Source organism: Bufo bufo, chromosome 1, assembly GCF_905171765.1.
Source record: "Bufo bufo chromosome 1, aBufBuf1.1, whole genome shotgun sequence".
Taxonomy (NCBI): domain Eukaryota; kingdom Metazoa; phylum Chordata; class Amphibia; order Anura; family Bufonidae; genus Bufo; species Bufo bufo.
In genome coordinates, this window is record NC_053389.1 from 443,224,405 (window position 1) to 443,243,887 (window position 19,483).

Sequence of the window (19,483 nt, forward strand, 5' to 3'; positions counted from 1 at the left end):
CAGTATTTAAACCTTCCCAGCAATTGTACACAAAATCCCCTTCCCTCTGTCTGTAACGCAATAAACAAAACACAATAAGCATTGTCTGAGATGCAATCCACAAAATACAATTACCAAACGTAATGGACTAACTTGAACCCTGGCATACACATATACAATTTAACCGAACACATAATAACATACATAATATTTAAGACAGCCTGAATGCAATCTGCTACACAGTCTTAAAGGGGCATTGTTCCTAAAAGTCATAACATGTCCACGGATGGCCATTAAAGGGCCAGTAGCAGCAATATAAAATACCACATGCCCAAATATTGCATTCAAACGTACCAATTTACCAGGGGCGATAGTCAGCAGGTAGGAGGTGGGCAGCCAGGCCTCTCCAATGCCCAGTGGCGAGGCGGGTTCCGCCACACTGTTCACCAACTCAATCCAGCTTTGTACTTCACTCAGGAATATTGTAGAGCCGATAGGATTGTAAGCTGTTGTTTTGCACCACAGCCAAAACCGTATCTTGCACCCCACACAATTGTTCATGTTCCTAGGGTAATAATAAGTTCGGCGAGGTCGTGTTAATTGCGCCCGTCAGCAGGTAAATTATCGTAAATTGTTTTCCCGGCTACCATTGGAGGGCGCCGTGCTGTGCAACACAGGGGTCTCAGCCTCCGGGCTGAGTGTCTGTGACTTTATTTTATATTCACTGCATTTGGGCTTGTGTTTTATATCCTGTTATAGTAAAAAGTCTGTTTTACAAAAGCTGGTGTCAGTGTTGATTTCCTCGTTTGTAACTTTGCTGTATCACGGGGAGCCCACCCTGGTACATGGCTTACAACTTGGCGTAGTCAGCAGGATTCAAACCTGCGTGGGGAAACCTGTTAAATGTAGTCATGGAAAAAAGTAACGCGACCACTACATAGGCGTATACCTTAAAGGGGTTATCTAACAGCTATAACGCCCCCCAACATGCACAGGCACTTCATACAAGTCATATTTACCCCGCTCCCCGGCAGCCGCATCACTCCTGATGTATGCACGGCTGCCACTGCATCTCCCCATCGTGCGGATCAAAACATCCAGGGGGGAGGGGAAGAGACTAGCCTCGCTAGCATAGCCGATGATGCTAGGGAGGCTTGTCCCCTTTACGGCCTGTTATTGGCTAAAGAAACAGATGTCTCTTAATAAAGTAGGACCATCTCTGGCACTCTGTGCACCACAAACTAAAGTCTATGCAACTTAGCTGCTGGACTATAGCCATTGCTATAACGTATACCAGTTTCTGTCATAGTAAATCCAGTGGACAGTGGTAGGTTCCTCCCCCTCCTGCTAAGTCAAGCCCCTTTCATTGCAACTTTAGAAAAGTGGCTAGAAGCTGAAAAAAAATCACAAATTACGGTGCAAATATGGCATGCGCCATAATTTGCAACCTTTTTTTTTACAAATAAAGTCATTGATAAATGCCCATCTAAGTCTGAATACACCCATCTAATGCACCCCTAAATGCCCATCTAGGTTAAAGGCACATTTACACTTGTTTGTGAGCAATAGCAATGATGATTGGTCAGCATTAAAGAGTTTTTCATGGATCAGCATATTGATGGACGTTCCTCCAGACAGGCCATCATTTCCAGATCAGTACTGCCAATCACTGCTGCCTCTTCAATCTTTACATTGGTTTGTCAACCTGCACATGCAGTACATATACTGTATTAGGTATAGTCACAAGGGACCCCTTTCCATCAGAAGGGGGAATCTTTTTAAACTTAATATTTTTGGCTGCTTTTTTATTTTGTCAGCACTATGCAATTGAGAATTAAATACAAAGTATTGTCCTTTTGTAGCAGTCAAACCAGAGATAAAAGTTCTCGATGAGAGAACAAGGTGATTTCGGTTTACAACTCAGGAAAGGGCTTATGTTCAACGTAGTCCTTATCAGAATAAAAGGGGGAGAACGGGAATGAATGACAGGAATGGTAGCTCTATTCTCATGATAGGCCTGCGGAAACATACCCACAGAGGAGCAGTGTATTGATTAGTAATATATGAGAAGACCTGACATGACATAGGGGAGGTATCTGACATGTCACAATGCTGGGATAACATGGGGGAGGTTTCATGCTTTATGAGTCATCACCCCTCACTCCACCCTGGTTTGACAGACAGTTAAGTGAGACTCTGCTACACAGACAGAGTGGAAGTTATAGAATAAATTTATATCGTGGCTCACCCGTATCTGTTAATGTGGCTAAGGTGCTCTGTTTTTTGGATGATTCACCTATTCATCCTATATAACAAATATAATCCAAATGAAAAATAAAAACAGGCACTCACCAGCTGGTAAGTCTATAGTTGATATTTTTATATAAACTAAAATCACACATAAAATATAATATAAAATATAAAATACAATGTAGCATAAAATCAATATGCAATGGGATCACTGGTATTGGCACATGTAGGTCAATCTTATTCACTCTATATATAGCTAGCAAGATGTATATAATGCTTTTTAACAGTATATGCTTCAATAGATAGTTGCTTCAATAAATAATATAAATTGATAAATATCCATGTTATTGTGCATATAAATGATTTGTGAAGCCAATATCCTGTAAATAAAATCAGAATTAATAATACAATAGGTGTCCTGTGAAAAATATATAAAAAAATGTCCTATGAAAAAATAAGATGAATATCCTGTCTAGAATGGAAGTTAAAGAGCCAATACAGGGATTAGTAGACATGGAGTGGTTTTAAAAATTATAAAATAGTAAAAGAACAAAATTAAAATAGAGTGTTGGCCGAAAGAAATTCCCTCAAGGAATTAGAGGGGGGATTTTCCTGAAACAACAGTGTAGGGCGCGACGAGGGAAACTAATAGAAGGGATATGTAGTGAGGAGTGAACATAGGGGCTGCTGAGGGTGGTTGGATATGTAGTTAGCTACTGCATCAAATGATACACTAATGAAAATGAAAAGAAGTATACCACCCAAAAGGCGCCAACCTTATGTGGTCCCAGGGGGGAACAGAAGGTGAAATAGATCGGATAATAAATAAAACAGAATGTTGAATGAAAATCACAATATAAGATCGCAATAAAAGCTGATCAGTTAAATTATGGAAAAATAGAAGAAGAATTAACTATTGGAACTGGCTGTCGCTAAATTATAACTTTTATTAATAGTCCTTAAAATGTGGATAATTTGACTAAAATGACAACATAGAAAAATCCCACTGGTATATGGTGAGAGTGTGACGTCAAACACTCAAACCTGATCCTAGGACAATGTACCACTAAGGGAACAAGCAGTGTGTCTGGGAGCTAGCGGGGTAACTAGATGAGCCCGCATACACAACTCCAGCACTACGTGGGTTAAATAAGTGAGAGTGTCTAAAGGCAAATACACTATCACTCCACCCTCAACTATTGCCCCAGGGACATTTGCTAGATAGACACTGGCTACAATATAGTTTGGCTTCCTAATGAGGTGTATCCCTCTGTATCACTTAAGGCACATAGGGCTTTCTGCTCAACGCGTTTCTTTAGCTGCTGCTAATATGCAGTTTAGTCATCAGGAGCAAGTTTGGAAGCTAAGCATAAAACAAACAAACAAAGATGCTGCACGCTCTCATGTGTAAGCGTGCAGACACGTAGCCTGAGGCACAGGGATGGCCGTAGCGCGGCCGCGCCAGTGCTGTTTCTAAAGAAGAAAAAGCCACACTCCCTGGGCCGGACGGACAGAATCCACCTGTCAGCGAGTACTGTCCCTTAGATGCTTTCCTGACGAACACAACAGAGAAATTGAGGTCACTATATGTTCGGGGGCAAGGATCAATGAATCTTACCCGAGCAGAATTGGAGGCCCTGGAACAACTACAAAATGATAAGCAGATCATCATTAAACCCTCGGACAAAGGGGGGAATGTGGTCGTTCTGGATAGGGAACTATATAGGGACATGTGCCTACGGATCCTGAATGATAGGTCATGCTATGCCAAACTGGACTTGAACCCTACTGACACCCTAATTGTGCGACTATGTTTTATCCCCAGGTCCTATTCAGAGCCGTGGATTGCGGTTCACCTGCGTTCCACGGGGCCCGCGGGGTGCGCATGCGCTGGGCGACGCCATCTCGGCGCGCTCCGTGACGTCTGTAAGCGCCGCGCATGCGCGGTGCACAGATGTGGATGCGCTTAGAGATGGCGCCGCATATCATGGGGCTTCCCGCGCCCGATCGCGTGGTCCGCAGATGTGCCGCATCCAGGTAATTCTCTTCCATCGTCCCACCCCCACTATACTCTATATATACCCTGCCCATGTATCACATAGTACCTCCTGACGAAGCCGTTGAGGTGAAATGCGCGTCGAGGTCTCGAGCTCAGGGCCTGTCATTCATCTCACCACCATGTCTTCAGGTACGTCCCGTCATTAGCACGGTTCCACACTGCGTACAGGGCACCCTTGCATGTATTCACATTGGGTCCTCTGCACTTAGGCGCACGTTAGTAATTTTGATTTCAGCCAGTGATCAATATTTATTGTGTTACTTTTATTGGGTGATTGCGGTGCCTATACTATTCCGTGTATGTCAGCTATAGCTTTGGGTTTACCATATCTGGTCTGTGGTACCCCGTGTACTATACCCGAATTGGGGAGACCATTATATGCGATACCCATCTGGTTATCCCAGAGCTTTAGCTTTATCTTTTGGCTGTGCCCATCTGTGCCTTATATTGCGCAGTTCCATGGTGGTGTTCTTGATGCAACTGGCCTTGTGCTTCTCCGTGTACTGTATAACATTCTGTTGTTCTCCATATCTTTTATATTTTATAATAAATGACATTTTTTGATACAATATTCCACTTGTTTGGTTTTTAGTTTACCCTAAAAAAGAAACTGATGTGTATCCTAAATGAGGCAAAGAATAATGGCCTCATTAGTAAGACCGAGTATGCCTACCTGCTGCCTGCTAACCCCATTACACTAGTTTTCTATAGGCTGCCCAAGATACATAAAGGGGTTAATCCTCTTAAAGGCAGGCCCATAGTGTCCAGGGTTGGCAGCCTCACAGAGAAGATCAGCAATTATGCGGATGTGATCTTATGTCCCTTTGTATTGAGTCTTCCCTCGTATGTAAGGGACTCGATGGACGTGCTCCGGCGTCTTAATGACGTAGTATGTGACAGTGGCACACTTCTTGCAAGTTTGGACATGGAGGCTCTTTATAGCTCCATCCCCCATGAGAAGGGATGTGAGGCTGTGGAAGCCTTTCTTGCGGAAAGGGGGGCACATTTAAGATCACACAATGATTTTGTGGTCACTCTGCTGATCTTTATCTTACAAAACAACATATTGCTGTTCGATAGATAGGCCTTTCGCCAGCTCAGGGGAGTTGCGATGGGCAGTCCCTGTGCCCCCATGTTTGCAAATCTCTACCTGGGCTGGTGGGAGAGGCAGGTTGTTTTCAGTGAGGACATGAGTCGATGGACCTCATCCATTACACTATGGCTGAGGTTCATCGACGACGTGTTCATCCTCTGGGATGACACGGTCTCTGCCTTCAAGGATTTTGTGTCTGCCCTCAATCACAATGATCTGGGCTTGTTCTTCACAAGTGAAATACATGACACGAAACTCATGTTCCTGGACCTCTCTATTAATATCGGTCCAGATAGAAGAATAAGAACTAATATGTTCAGAAAACCCACAGTTACAAATACATTACTTAAATGGGAGAGTAGTCACCCGCTCCCATTGAAACGTGGCATCCCAAAAGCACAATACTTGAGGGCAAAACGGAATTGCTCTGAGTGGACTGATTTTAGGGTTGCGGCGAACGGCCTGAAGGTGAGATTCAGCCAAAGGGGCTATCCAGCAGAGCCTCTCAGAAATGCGTATCAATATGCATCCGCATGCGACAGAGAAAGTCTCTTACATCCAAAGATCGGTACCAAGGAAGACTCAAAAATGAGAATTATAGGCACTTTTGATGCGGCGCATAGGGAGATACGAGAGGTTCTAAGAGAGAGCTAGAGTCTTCTCAAGTCAGACCTGATAGTGGGGCACCTGGTGGGTGACTATCCATCGATTACTTTTCGGAGAGGAGGGAATTTAACCACCTCAGCTCCCCTAGCTTAAACCCCCTTAATGACCAGACCACATTTTACAATTCTGCACTACACTACTTTCACGGTTTATTGCTCGGTCATACAACTTACCACCCAAATGAATTTTACCTCCTTTTCTTCTCACAAATACAGCTTTCTTTTGGTGGTATTTGATTGCTGCTAAGATTTTTCGTTTTTCCGATATTAATCAAAATAGGCCGCAATTTTCTCAAAAAAAGTGTATTTTTAACTTTCTCTGGTTAAATTGTTCAAATACAATTACATTTCTATACAAGTTTGTGTCAGAATTTATTGTGCTACATGTCTTTGATAAAAAAAATCCAATAAGTGTATATTTATTGGTTTGCGCAAAAGTTATAGCATTTACAAACTATGGTACAAAAATGTGAATTTCCGCATTTTGAAGCAGCTCTGACTTTCTGAGCACCTGTCATGTTTCTTGAGGTGCTAGAATGCCAGAATAGTATAAATACCCCCCAAATGACCCAATTTTAGAAAGAAGACACCCCAAAGTATTCGCGGAGGGACATGGTGAGTTCATGTATGATTTAATTTTTTTTTCACAAGTTACCGGAAAATGACACTTTTTGAGAAAAAAAAATAATAATAAAGTTTCCATTTCTGCTAACTTCTGGCAAAAAAAAAAAATCTCCCACGGACTCACTATGCCCCTCAGTGAATACCTTGGGGTGTCTACTTTCCAAAATGGGGTCATTTGTGGGGTGTGTTTACTGTTCTGGCATTTTGGGCGGGGCTAAATTGTGAGCAACCCTGTAAAGCCTAAGGGTACTCGTTGGACTTTCGGCCCCTTTACGCACCTAGGCTGCAAAAAAGTGTCACACATGTGGTATCGCCGTACTCAGGAGAAGTAGGGCAATGTGTTTTGGGGTGTATTTTTACATATACCCATGCTGGGTGAGAGAAATATCTCTGTAAATTGACAACTTTGTATAAAATTTTTTAAAAAGTTGTCAATTTACAGAGATATTTCTCACACACAGTATGGGTATATGTAAAAATGAGTACGGCGATACCACATGTGCGACACTTTTTTGCAGCCTAGGTGCACAAAGGGGCCCAAATTCCAATGAGTATCTTTAGGATTTCACAGGGCATTTTTTACGCATTTGGATTCCAAACTACTTCTCACGCTTTAGGGCCCCTAAAATACCAGGGCAGTATAAATACCCCACAAGTGACCCCATTTTGGAAAGAAGACACCCCAAGGTATTCCGTGAGGGGCATGGCGAGTTCCTAGAATATTTTTTTTTTGCCACAAGTTAGCAGAATTATTTTTTTTGTTTTTGTTTTTTTTTTCTCTTACAAAGTCTCATATTCCAGTAACTTGTGACAAAAAATAAAATTTTACATAAACTCTCCATGCCCCTCACGAAATACCTTGGGGTGTCTTCTTTCCAAAATGAGGTCACTTGTGGGGTATTTATACTGCCCTGGTATTTTAGGGGCCCTAAAGCGTGAGAAGTAGTTTGAAATCCAAATGCGTAAAAAATGCCCTGTGAAATCCTAAAAGTACCCATTGGAATTTGGGCCCCTTTGCGCACCTAGGCTGCAAAAAAGTGTCACACATGTGGTATCGCCGTACTCAGAAGAAGTAGGGCAATGTGTTTTGGGGTGTATTTTTACATATACCCATGCTGGGTGAGAGAAATATGTCTGTAAATGACAACTTTTCCCATTTTTTTATACAAAGTTGTCAATTTACAGAGATATTTCTCTCACCCAACATGGGTATATGTAAAAAGACACCCCAAAACACATTGCCCTACTTCTACGGCGATACCCCATGTGTGACAATTTTTTGCAGCCAAGATGTGCAAAGGGGCCGAAAGTCCAACGAGTACCTTTTAGGAGGGCATTTTTAGGCATTTGGATTCCAGACTTCTTCTCACGCTTTAGGGCCCCTAAAATGCCAGGGCAGTATAAATACCCCACATGTGACCCCATTTTGGAAAGAAGACACCCCAAAGGTATTCCGTGAGGGGCATAGCGAGTTCATAGAATATTTTTTCTTTTGGCACAAGTTAGCGGAAATTTATTTTTTTTTTTCTCACAAAGTCTCCCTTTCCGCTAACTTGTGACAAAAAGTTCAATCTTTCATGGACTCAATATGCCCCTCAGCGAATACCTTGGGGTGTCTTCTTTCCAAAATGGGGTCATTTGTGGGGTGTTTGTACTGCCCTGGCATTTGAGGGTCTCCGCAATCATTACATGTATGGCCAGCATTAGGAGTTTCTGCTATCCTCCTTAGGCCTCATGCACACGACCGTTGTTTGGGTCCGCATCCGAGCCGCCGTTTTGGCGGCTCGGATACGGACCCATTCATTTCAATGGGGCCGCAAAAGATGCGGACAGCACTCCGTGTGCTGTCCGCATCCATGGCTCCGTTCCGCGGCCCCGCAAAAAAAATATAACATGTCCTATTCTTGTCCGCGCTTTGCGGACAAGAATAGGCATTTATATTGCCGGCGCAAATTGCGAAAGTCAACACGGGTGCCTTCCGTTTTTTGCGCCTCCGCAGTTTGCGGAATGCAAAAAACGGCACGTTGCCATGTTGCCTTATATTGAGCATACGGGTAATGAGATTTTTTTTTTTCGTTCAGCCTCTGGGCTGAAAGAAAAAATTAACGGCACAGATTTCTTCATTCGCATCGATCAATGTGGATGAAAAAATCTCTGCCAAAAAATGTGCAAAAAAAAAAAAGCTGCGATCGCTAATAAAGATCCAAAAGCTCAAAAGTGATCTTTATAGCGCCGCAGCGATTTTACGGTGTTTTTGCAGTGATCATAAAAAAAAACATTTCTGTCACTGCGGTGGGGCGGACTGAACGCAAGTGTGCGCACAAGATCAGGCCTGATCGGGCGAACACTGCGTTTTTTGTAGAGCCTAAGGTGACCCTAATGTACTGATATAGATCTGATTGCGATCAGTCTTGATCACTTACAGATACTATATAGTACTAGTGCTGATTAGTGACAGCGATGACGCTAATCAGTGACTGCGGTGCGCGCTAACTACCTAACAAGTGGCTAACTAACTGGCGGTGATAAGGGACCCTTAGGCCCCATTCACACGTCCGCAATTCTGTTCAGCATTTTGCGGAACGTAATTGCGGACCCATTCATTTCTATGGGGACAGACTTTGTCCCGCTCGGATCCGGAATTGCGGATCTGCACTTCCGGGTCCGCACTTCCGTTCTGCAAAAATATAGAACATGTCCTATTCTTGTCCGCAATTGCGGACAAGAAAAGGCATTTTCTATATAGTTCTGGCAATGTGCGGATCCGCAAAATGCGGAAAACACATTGCCGGTGTCCGTGTTTTGCGGATCCGTGGATCTGCAAAACACATACGGACGTCTGAATGGAGCCTTACAGGGGAGTGATCAATGACAGGGGGGTGATCAGGGAGTCTATATGGGGTGATCAGGGGTTAATAAGGGGTTAATAAGTGACAGGGGGAGGTGTAGTGTAGTGTGGTGCTTGGTGCTACTTACAGAGCTGTCTGTGTCCTCTGGTGGTCGATCCAAGCAAAAGGGACCACTAGAGGACCAGGTAGCAGGTATATATAGACGCTGTTAACAAAACAGCGTCTAATATACCTTTCTGATGTTAAAAAAATCGCATCTACAGCCTGCCAGCGAATGATCGCCGCTGGCAGGCTGTAGATCAACTCGTTTACCTTGCGATCCTGTGAACGTGCGCTCTTGTGAGCGCGCGTTCACAGGAAATCTTGCGTCTCGCGAGATGACGCGCCGATGCGTCCAGGAGGAATAACCCGGCCGCCCGCAGGACGCATCCCTGCTTTAGGCGGTCGGGAGGTGGTTAAGGGACAAGCTGGTACACAGTGCCTTTTCCACTCCAGCCCTGGAAACATGGTTACCCAAGAGACCACCGGGTACATATAGCTGTAGTGGATGCGTGGCATGCAAGGCCATCATGAAGGGAAAGACAGTTGAGAGTAGCGTCACCAAGAGGAGATACACGATTCGGTCATTTATTAACTGCAGAAAAGTGGGCGTTGTGTATGTGGCCACCTGCATATGTAATGTGCAGTATGTTGGCAAAACTAAACTGGAGTTTAGGCGGCGTATCGGTGAACATCTGAGGGATATTGCCAATGAAGCTGACACTCCAATCGCCCAACATGTGCTCAAATATTACTCGGACAGGACCAACTGTATTAGGTTCCAGGGTATTGAGCACGTCAGAACATCAGCGCGAGGGGGTGATATCGACAATCTCCTCCTACGGAAAGAGGCCCAATGGACCTTCACTCTGCAGACCACCAAACCAGATGGATTAAATGATTTTATCTCCTACATCGGGTTTATTCAGGGTTTGTTTAGCCCCCGACAATATCAGGGTGTCATTTTGTTTACACGGCCTTGGGTGATAATGTTACCCATCTTTTGTATGATTCTGCTGTTTTAGGCCAATATTTAGATTTGACAATCACTGGCATTCAGACTGTGATCCGCAAAGAATGATGTCTTATCACATGGGTTGAGGCCGTTCTTCGATATGTTTTTCTATGCTCTGGGTTACTCCTCTAATGTTTCCCCTTCCAGTTTGAATAGGGTACCTATCCTTGTAATCTTTGGGCTAATATATGTCCTAGGTTAGTAACAATCGCCTTTATTCACTCCTTTATGAATATCTACCTCCTGCGCTCTTTACAGCGATGACAAGAGGCGGGGCAGGGGCGTGTCGATTCTCGCCAGTGCCCCTGATTCATTGGCTCCCGCATAGCTCCGTCAGGCCCAGGGTGTGTGGCTTTTTCTTCTTTAAAAGACAGAAACATGCAATGCGACAATTAAATGCAATATAGAGTACAAAATTGCATAATAATAACAAGTGCTACACTATAAGTGCGAGATACTTGGCAAATCGTTTTGTACAAAATTGTTTGAGCCCGTCTGCCGAGCGTCAAGGCGATCTCTGTTAGACGGGTTCCTACGCTAAATTCTACCTGTTAGGCGCCATGACGGCTACCATACACTTCAGGGAGTGAGGTTCCACATACCTACGATAATTTTACCTGTTAGGTGCCATGACGGCTACCATACACTTCAGGGAGTGTAGGTTACACAGCAGGCCCACTCCACGACATCACCGGCGCCTCGCACCTAACAGGTAAAATTATCGTAGGTATGTGGAACCTCACTCCCTGAAGTGTATGGTAGCCGTCATGGCGCCTAACAGGTAGAATTTAGCGTAGGAACCCGTCTAACAGAGATCGCCTTGACGCTCGGCAGACGGGCTCAAATAATTTTGTACAAAACGATTTGCCAAGTATCTCGCACTTATAGTGTAGCACTTGTTATTATTATGCAATTTTGTACTCTATATTGCAGTTAATTGTCGCATTGCATGTTTCTGTCTTTCAATGTTGTTCCCTGCCATAGCAATGTGCTTCTGCGGTTTTGTATGTGCTGACTGACCCCCTTTTTTGGTTTTTCTTTGCAGTTTGTACTGGAGGTGTGGCTGCCTCCTCAGTCATGCACTCATGACTACCCTGTCTGCCCTATAGGCTGATTTTAATTAGTGTTAGTACATAGTCAGGCCTGCTCCCCTTCACTCACTGAAGCCATGGCACCAGGAGTGGGATAGTTTGTGGACTCTCACTGCAATCCTTGGTAGCCATTTGGCGCCGGTGATGTCGTGGAGTGGGCCTGCTGTGTAACCTACACTCCCTGAAGTGTATGGTAGCCGTCATGGCACCTAACAGGTAAAATTATCGTAGGTATGTGGAACCCCACTCCCTGAAGTGTATGGTAGCCGTCATGGCGCCTAACAGGTAGAATTTAGAGTAGGAACCTGTCTAACAGAGATCGCCTTGACGCTCGGCAGACGGGCTCAAATAATATTGTACAAAACGATTTGCCAAGTATCTCGCACTTATAGTGTAGCACTTGTTATTATTATGCAATTTTGTACTCTATATTGCAGTTAATTGTCGCATTGCATGTTTCTGTCTTTCAATGTTGTTCCCTGCCATAGCAATGTGCTTCTGCTGTTTTGTATGTGCTGACTGACCCCCTTTTTTTTTTTTTCTTAGAAGCAGTACTGGCGCGGCCACGCTACGGCCGTCCCAGTGCCGCAGGCTACGTGTCTGCACGCTTACAGATGAGAGCGTGCAGCATCTTTGTTTGTTTGTTTTATGCTTAGGCTACTTTCACACCTGCGTTAGGTGCGGATCCGTCTTTTTTTTTGTTCATGATAATGCAAACGGATCCGTTTTGACTTTACATTGAAAGTCAATGGGGGACGGATCCGTTTGAAAATTGAGCCATACTGTGTCAACTTCAAACGGATCTGTCCCCATTGACTTACATTGTAAGTCTGGACGGATCCGTTTGCCTCCGCACGGCCAGGTGGACACCCGAATGCTGCAAGCTGCGTTCGGGTGTCCGCCTGCTGAGCGGAGCGGAGGACAAACGGTGCCAAACTGATGCATTCTGAGCGGATCCGCATCCACTCAGAATGCATTAGGGCTGGACGGATCCGTTCGGGGCCGCTTGTGAGAGCCTTCAAACGGAACTCACAAGCGGAGCCCCGAACGCTAGTGTGAAAGTAGCCTAAGCTTCCAAACGTGCTGCTGATGACTAAGCTGCATATTAGCAGCAGCTAAAGAAACGCGTCGAGCAGAAAGGCCTATGTGCCTTAAGTGATACACCTCATTAGGAAGCCAAACTATATTGTAGCCAGTGTCTATCTAGCAAATGTACCAGGGGCAATAGTTGAGGGTGGAGTGATAGTGTCTTTGCCTTTAGACACTCTCACTTATTTAACCCATGTGGTGCTGGAGTTGTGTATGCGGGCTCATCTAGTTACCCCGCTAGCTCCCAGACACACTGCTTGTTCCCTTAGTGGTACATTGTCCTAGGATCAGGTTTGAGTGTTTGACTTCACACTCTCACCATATACCAGTGGGATCCTGGACAAAATAGGATTTTTCTATGTTGTCATTTTAGTTGAATTATTCACATTTCAAGGACTATTAATAAAAGTTATATTTTAGCGACAGCCAGTTCCAATAGTTAATTGTTCTATATTTTGTCTGTCGCCTACTTGTTTAAAGATTGTATAGTGAGCTGAGATACAAGAAGATACAAGTAACACAGTTCTCTTGCTGTATCAATAAAAGTGATATGACAATGATGATAAAATCAATCTTAGTCGAATGAAAGAGACTTACTTCACTGAGGAGGAGGTCAAATGGGATAAAGCTCAAGACACCCAATGACCAAAACCTCCCCCGCAAGGATCGCTTGTGGTTTTGTAGGAAATAAACACGGCTGTGTCCAACACTTCTGGTGTTTTTCCTTTTTATTTTCTTCAATAAATCACAGGAGTGCTCTACGCGTTTTGGGGGAATACAACCCCCTTTATCAGGAGCAGTGTGAGAAAGTTTAAAAGCAGCTACAAGCAGTATCTTCTATCTTCTATTTTCGAACATTCAACTGATCAGCCTTTATTGCGATCTTATATTGTGATTTTTATTCAACATTCTGTTTTATTTATTTAATATCCAGTCTATTTCACCTTCCGTCCCCCCCTGGGACCACACGAGGTTGGCGCCTTTTGGGTGGTATACTTTCTTTCTTTTTCATTAGTTAAAAAATTGTAGCCAGAACACCATCCATCCACCAAAAAAACATATTTACATATAGATTGCTTTATATTGGGCAGCAGCAGTGGCGACTCTAGGAACAATAAGATAAATGGGGGGGGGGGGGGGCACTAATAATTTTCACTACTTAATCATACTACTGAAAAAAACGAAATAAGTATATATAAATAGAGATGGCCTTGCGGTTTGCCCGGCAGTCATTTCGCGGCGAACTTTGCTCGTTCGCGGTTCGCCAAACGGGCGAACTTATAGCGATGTCCCCCGCCACCATATTCTTTTACATTGTGAAGAGCTTTGACCTATGACACATCCATCAGGTGGTACAGGACAGCCAATTGAGACGTTTCAGCACATGGACATACCCGCTTACCTTTTAAATAAACCTATTCTGGCCGCCATTTTATATTCAGTCTTTTGCCAGTGGAGGGAGAGGTTGCTGTGTGGAGCAGGGACAGACTGTTAGGGACACCAAATGCTAGCAAATAGGGCCACAAAAGTCCTTTTAAGGACTGGTATAGGTGTGCTATCGCTAGGTGTGACTTACTGAGGGATGTAATATACTTATAATATACTTTATAACAAAGTATATTATAGTGCAGTTGTATTGTGCAGCAGTTGTGTGCGGTTCTGCTGTGATACTGCAGCCACACAGAGTGACAAACACTATTGGAACAAATAATTTCTATTGGTGTGATTAACCAGTTGCCCCCCAAAAAAACTGATTGAAGCAGGGGTGTTATATACCAATTATATACTTTCTATGTAGTGCATTTGGGTAGTGCAGCATTTGTTTGCGGTTTAGCTGCGTTACCTCAGCTACAGATAGTGACAAACGAAATTCGAACAAATAATTTCTACTGGTGTGATATACCAGTTGCCCCCCCAAAAAAGTGGAAAAAAAAGTGGCCTACAGTAAAATTGTTATTCAGTGACCGCATAATGTACCACGAGCCACATAATCACAATTTCTTTTATGTCAGGTGAATGCCTAATTTTTTAGGCCCGCACTCCTGTGGCCTAAAATACATTTGTTCTAGGCTCCAACAGGGCACATTTCAGAGAATTTCCATTTAAGACGCATAATAATGTCCCCTGATTAAGATACATATTTTTTGTTGGAATTTTTGTCATTGATCCCCCTCTAGTATGTCACTGTCCATGTTGTGGGACTATTTGTGTACTTCTACGAAATAGTTGGTGGCTGCAAATATGAGCTGAAGGTTTTTCAGCTTCGTCTGCCATTAAAGTGAATGGGGCCCGCCACGAACTTGCGGTTCGCGAACATTTGATCGTGTTCGCAAACTGTCCTGCCCGATATTCGTCCATCACTATATATAAATAAGATTACAAAATACAAGAGTATGGCGGTATTCAGGGATACCTTTTTATTGTACTAACCTAATACTTAAAAGACAAGCTTTCAAGAGTTTTCCTTTCTTCCTCCGTATTGCTTTAGACCTGAGAAAGAGAGAAACACTCTCGAAAACTTTTCTTTATAGTTTAAAGGGATTCTGTCATGAGATTTTACCCCTATAACCTAAACATATGCTCATGTTCGGAGTAATAAGAATAATCCTAAGCTGGCCTTATTAAACTTCACTGTGGTTCTATTTGCCCAAAAAAACTGTTTTTTATAACCTGTCAATCACTCACTTAAAGGGATTCTGTCATCAGAATTTATGCCAGTAACAACTAACCCCATGATGCCCCCCAATCATGTGCCAGTAACAAGTGCCCCCATATATGCCCCCCAATCATGTGCAAGTATTAAGTGCCCCTATAGATGCCCCCTAGTCATGTGCCAATAACAGGTGCCCCTATAGATGCCCCCAATCATGTGCCAGTAACAGGTCCCCCATAGATGCCCCCAATCATGTGCCAGTAGTAGTACCATATAAAAAAAATAAGCACTTATACTCTTTCCTCCATCAGGCTGGCAGCGATGCGATGCAGGCCTCTTCCGGCCTATGTCCCGCGCTGTACGGCTCAGGCAGCGTGATGACGTCATTGCGCCGGCTGCACCGGCCTCTGATAGGCTGCAGGCCTAGTGCCTGCAGCCTAGCAGAGAAACAGGGAAGGGAGACACCTCTCCCTCCCCTGCCCTGCCACAGCACTTCCATCTGTATCGCTGTCCTGAGGACGGCGATACAGATGACTATGGAGATAAGCGCTTTCACAATGGAAGCGCTCATCTCTCTGTGCCCTGCCGCCGCCCCCCACGTCACCAGTGGCCAGCGTAGCTCAAGAGGCAGCTACTTTGGGCTCCCCAGGTGCAACTGGGCCTGGGGCAGCTGCCCCTTTTTCCCCGCGTTAAAGACGGCCCTGGCTGTACTAGCGGCGGCAGCCAGTGTTTTAAAGGGGAATCAGCGGGGGGCACGCAATTGCCCCCCCTTGCTCCCCTGTAGCGATACCTATGGGCAGCAGGGTGACTCAGTGGTTAGCACTGGTGCCTTGCAGCGATGGGGTCCTAGGTTCAAATCCGACCAAGGACAACATAGGCATGGAGTTTGTATATTCTCCCTGTGTTTGCGTGGCTTTCATCCCACACTCCAAAGATATACTGATAGGGGACTTACATTGTGATCCCCATTGGGAACAACTTCATGCTACTGTCTGTAAAGTGCTGCAGAATATAGCAGCGCTATATAAGTGCATAAAATAAATAAAAATATATGATTTTAAAAAATTACTGTCACTTTAAGAATTCTTTCTGTTTCCCCAGAGCTTGATGAATACATTGCAAGGTTACTTTATTTTTTTTTAACCATTCTGGTTACATGGGCTATAAGGCAGGGACATGTGGTTAGAGTACTTATTAGAATATACAAAATGACTGTGTACATGCTTACATAGTTTATAGTAGCCATGATGTGAGCGTGGCTAACAGCATTGCTCAGACTAAGCAAGGAGTACAGACCGTGTTACATCTTTAAAACATATATGGGAAATAGTAGAAGTGGACAAACTGCAAGTAAGATGTTGTAAATAGGCTTAGCATATCGTAGATAGCCTTTTAGACATATCCAAAGAGCTTCTGGATTCACTTGCAGACAATTCTCTCAGACAAGGAGAATCATGATGTGCTTTGTTCTTGGCAACACCCTGGGAGACCAAGTATATTTTAGCAGTCCATATTGTGCTTGCCTTCATTTTGTCCCACACAGGAAAGTATCACATCTGGATTTGTTGCCAAGGTGACAATAAGCCTATTTCCAGCGCAAATCACGCTTGTTCTAGACTTTTTTGCTGTCCAAATGTCTTAATACAAAAGCAAATCTTGCAGGTTGCAACATAAAACTTCATTCACATCTGCGCATTAGGTTCTTTTGTTCAGTCAAAGGAACAATAAAAGAGAATGCAAGCCAAAGATGGATCTGTCACACGGTGGACACCAATAGCATCCAACGGACTGAATTGACCATAATGGGGTTCATCAGGTTTCTGTGATGATGTCCAGCATTTTTTTACTGCATTGAAAGCTGTGTTAGATGTGAACTAAGCACTAGATCAAGGATCAGCAACCTCCGGCAGTCCAGCAGTTGCACAACTGTAACTCCTAGCATGTTCTATTCACCTTTATGGAAGTTTCAAGAACAGCTGAGCAAGTGTGCATGTTGGAAGTTGTATGCTGAGGAACTGGAGGTTCTACTGGATTAGATATTTCAGTATGTTCATATTTTTAAACATTTAAATATGCAGCATATTATAAATAGTTCTGGTAAGTTGCACTTACCTTTGGAGGACCAGGTGATGTTCTATAGGGTATCCAGGATGTATATTTTGGAAGCCTATTTAGTCCACAGCTTAAAAAAAGTCTTTGAAACTTCTCTTGTTCACTCCCTAACAAGTTATTATATGGTAACGACTTATGGATCCGAGAGTTCAACATGGTGGTGTTCTCCTCATTTCATAAGGTGTTATAATATGCTCCTTTTATTTGTGAATCCCAACCTTAGTAGCAGCAGCCAAGGCAACCACCCATGAGTCAGTAAAGAACGCTATGTGAAACATGTAATACCAACCAAGTAGTTAGTTATGCTTCAGAACCTTGCTTTTAACTCACTGATTTGGAAACAGGAGAGTTGTTGAAGCAACCTCCTCCAAATGTTCTGTACATACAACTGTAAGAGATATATGGTAAATGATTCACAGTAGGTAAAAGTCATGAATAACTCACACAAAAAATAATATAATAAAAAAAATCATTAGAAAATGGCATGATATAAAAGTCTGGATTTTAATATTAACACATTGGGAAATTTTTAGTATTATTGTTTTACATTTAGTCTAAATGTGTGGTAATTTTGATACATCTTGCTAGACACTTTTCTCTTTCCTACACCACTTCAGACCATTTTTTTAAGCCACATCCCTTTTCTAAGCCACAACCCCTTTTTTGGACATTATTCAAAACAGAATCACAGAATAAGTTGACATTTCCCGTTTTTGTAGATAGTCACCTTATAACCATTAGAGGGTGGGGATGTTGGTAATAAACTTCTCTCCTATATCCAATCTCAACACCATCCAACTTTCCATAACTTCTGATGTTCCTTTAACACAAGAGGTGTTAGCTGCTGGGCTCTATAATACATGCTATGTCACCTACCTTAATAGTTGTCCCTATGGGCTCCATCTAATATGTTTCTACCAATGAAAAAGATTTGAATTGCTTAGAATGCAACAATTATTTCCAACCACCATTATTGGTTGAATCAGCAGCATTGTTGGAGTTAATAGCTAAAATTATTTGAGGTAATCGTTCAATGTGACAGAATATTTAAGATAAAGTTCATATTACAAAAGCAAAAAATCATATTGTCTAGGTGACACCAGACCATGCCCTCGATGTGGGCTTATGTACACTATAGATGGCATAAAGGCAATTGTCTGATATCCTACTGTTATGGTAATGTGAAAAGCAACTTGATGTCATTTTACATAAAAGTATCCGTTAACCAAACCGCCCATTGGCGCATAAAAGTAAAGTTGTTCTATGTAGCATTTATGTGATTTATAAATATATATTGTCTTAACTAGCTTCTAAAGAGCGTCTTTGAGGGAATTGTTAGAGGATTAACATAAATTACCAGCAGCTAAGTGTCATAATGGCTCCTACTCTTTTGTGTGTCCATCATTCACTGATAATCTTGGTGGAGTAAGCCATTATTAAAACATATATTCAATAAGCATAGCCATTTCTTTAGATTTGAGAAAAAACTGGAGTACTTTTTAAAATATAAAGTACCGTATAATACAAAATGAAAAGTTTCAGAGAAAATATATGAAAACATTAGAGAAAGGGTTCAAAATTAGAGATGGGGTATAAAATAGTTAAGTTTCACTTGTGACTTTTTTATATAGAAAACATATATTTTCAGGCATTTAATGTCTCAGTGGACATTACTGTAATACTGAATGACAACAAATTACCTGAAAACAGGCACATCTTACAGATTTACAACCTGTGCAGCTGCGGAATGCAGTACTGTGCTGGTGTATCATTAAAAATGTATATTATAGTGATATAACCCACTTCTTGGGGATATGATTAAAATGCAAAGGCGTACATTTATGAATTATTTTATGCCAGTGTTTGGTAAATTGAGCCCCAAAAAGTTGTAAATTGCAGAAACAAATTCACCCTTTGCACAGTGTTCGACAAAAGTTGAGAAAGGCTGCATGATTTACAAGGCGG

At 42.9% G+C, this 19,483-nt stretch overlaps 1 protein-coding gene across 2 annotated transcripts in view; it reads right to left on the reverse strand.

Annotated features, from left to right (window-relative positions):
• Nucleotides 1-17,749, reverse strand: part of LOC120979212 — a 433,119-nt gene extending 415,370 nt beyond the window's left edge. For both annotated transcript variants that reach the window (XM_040407825.1, XM_040407833.1), the window contains exon 1: nucleotides 17,519-17,749. In XM_040407825.1, coding sequence (XP_040263759.1) covers nucleotides 17,519-17,674 — 156 coding nt within the window. In that variant the 5' untranslated portion in view covers nucleotides 17,675-17,749. The remainder of the gene's footprint in view (nucleotides 1-17,518) is intronic.
• Between the last annotated feature and the right edge of the window lie 1,734 nt (nucleotides 17,750-19,483).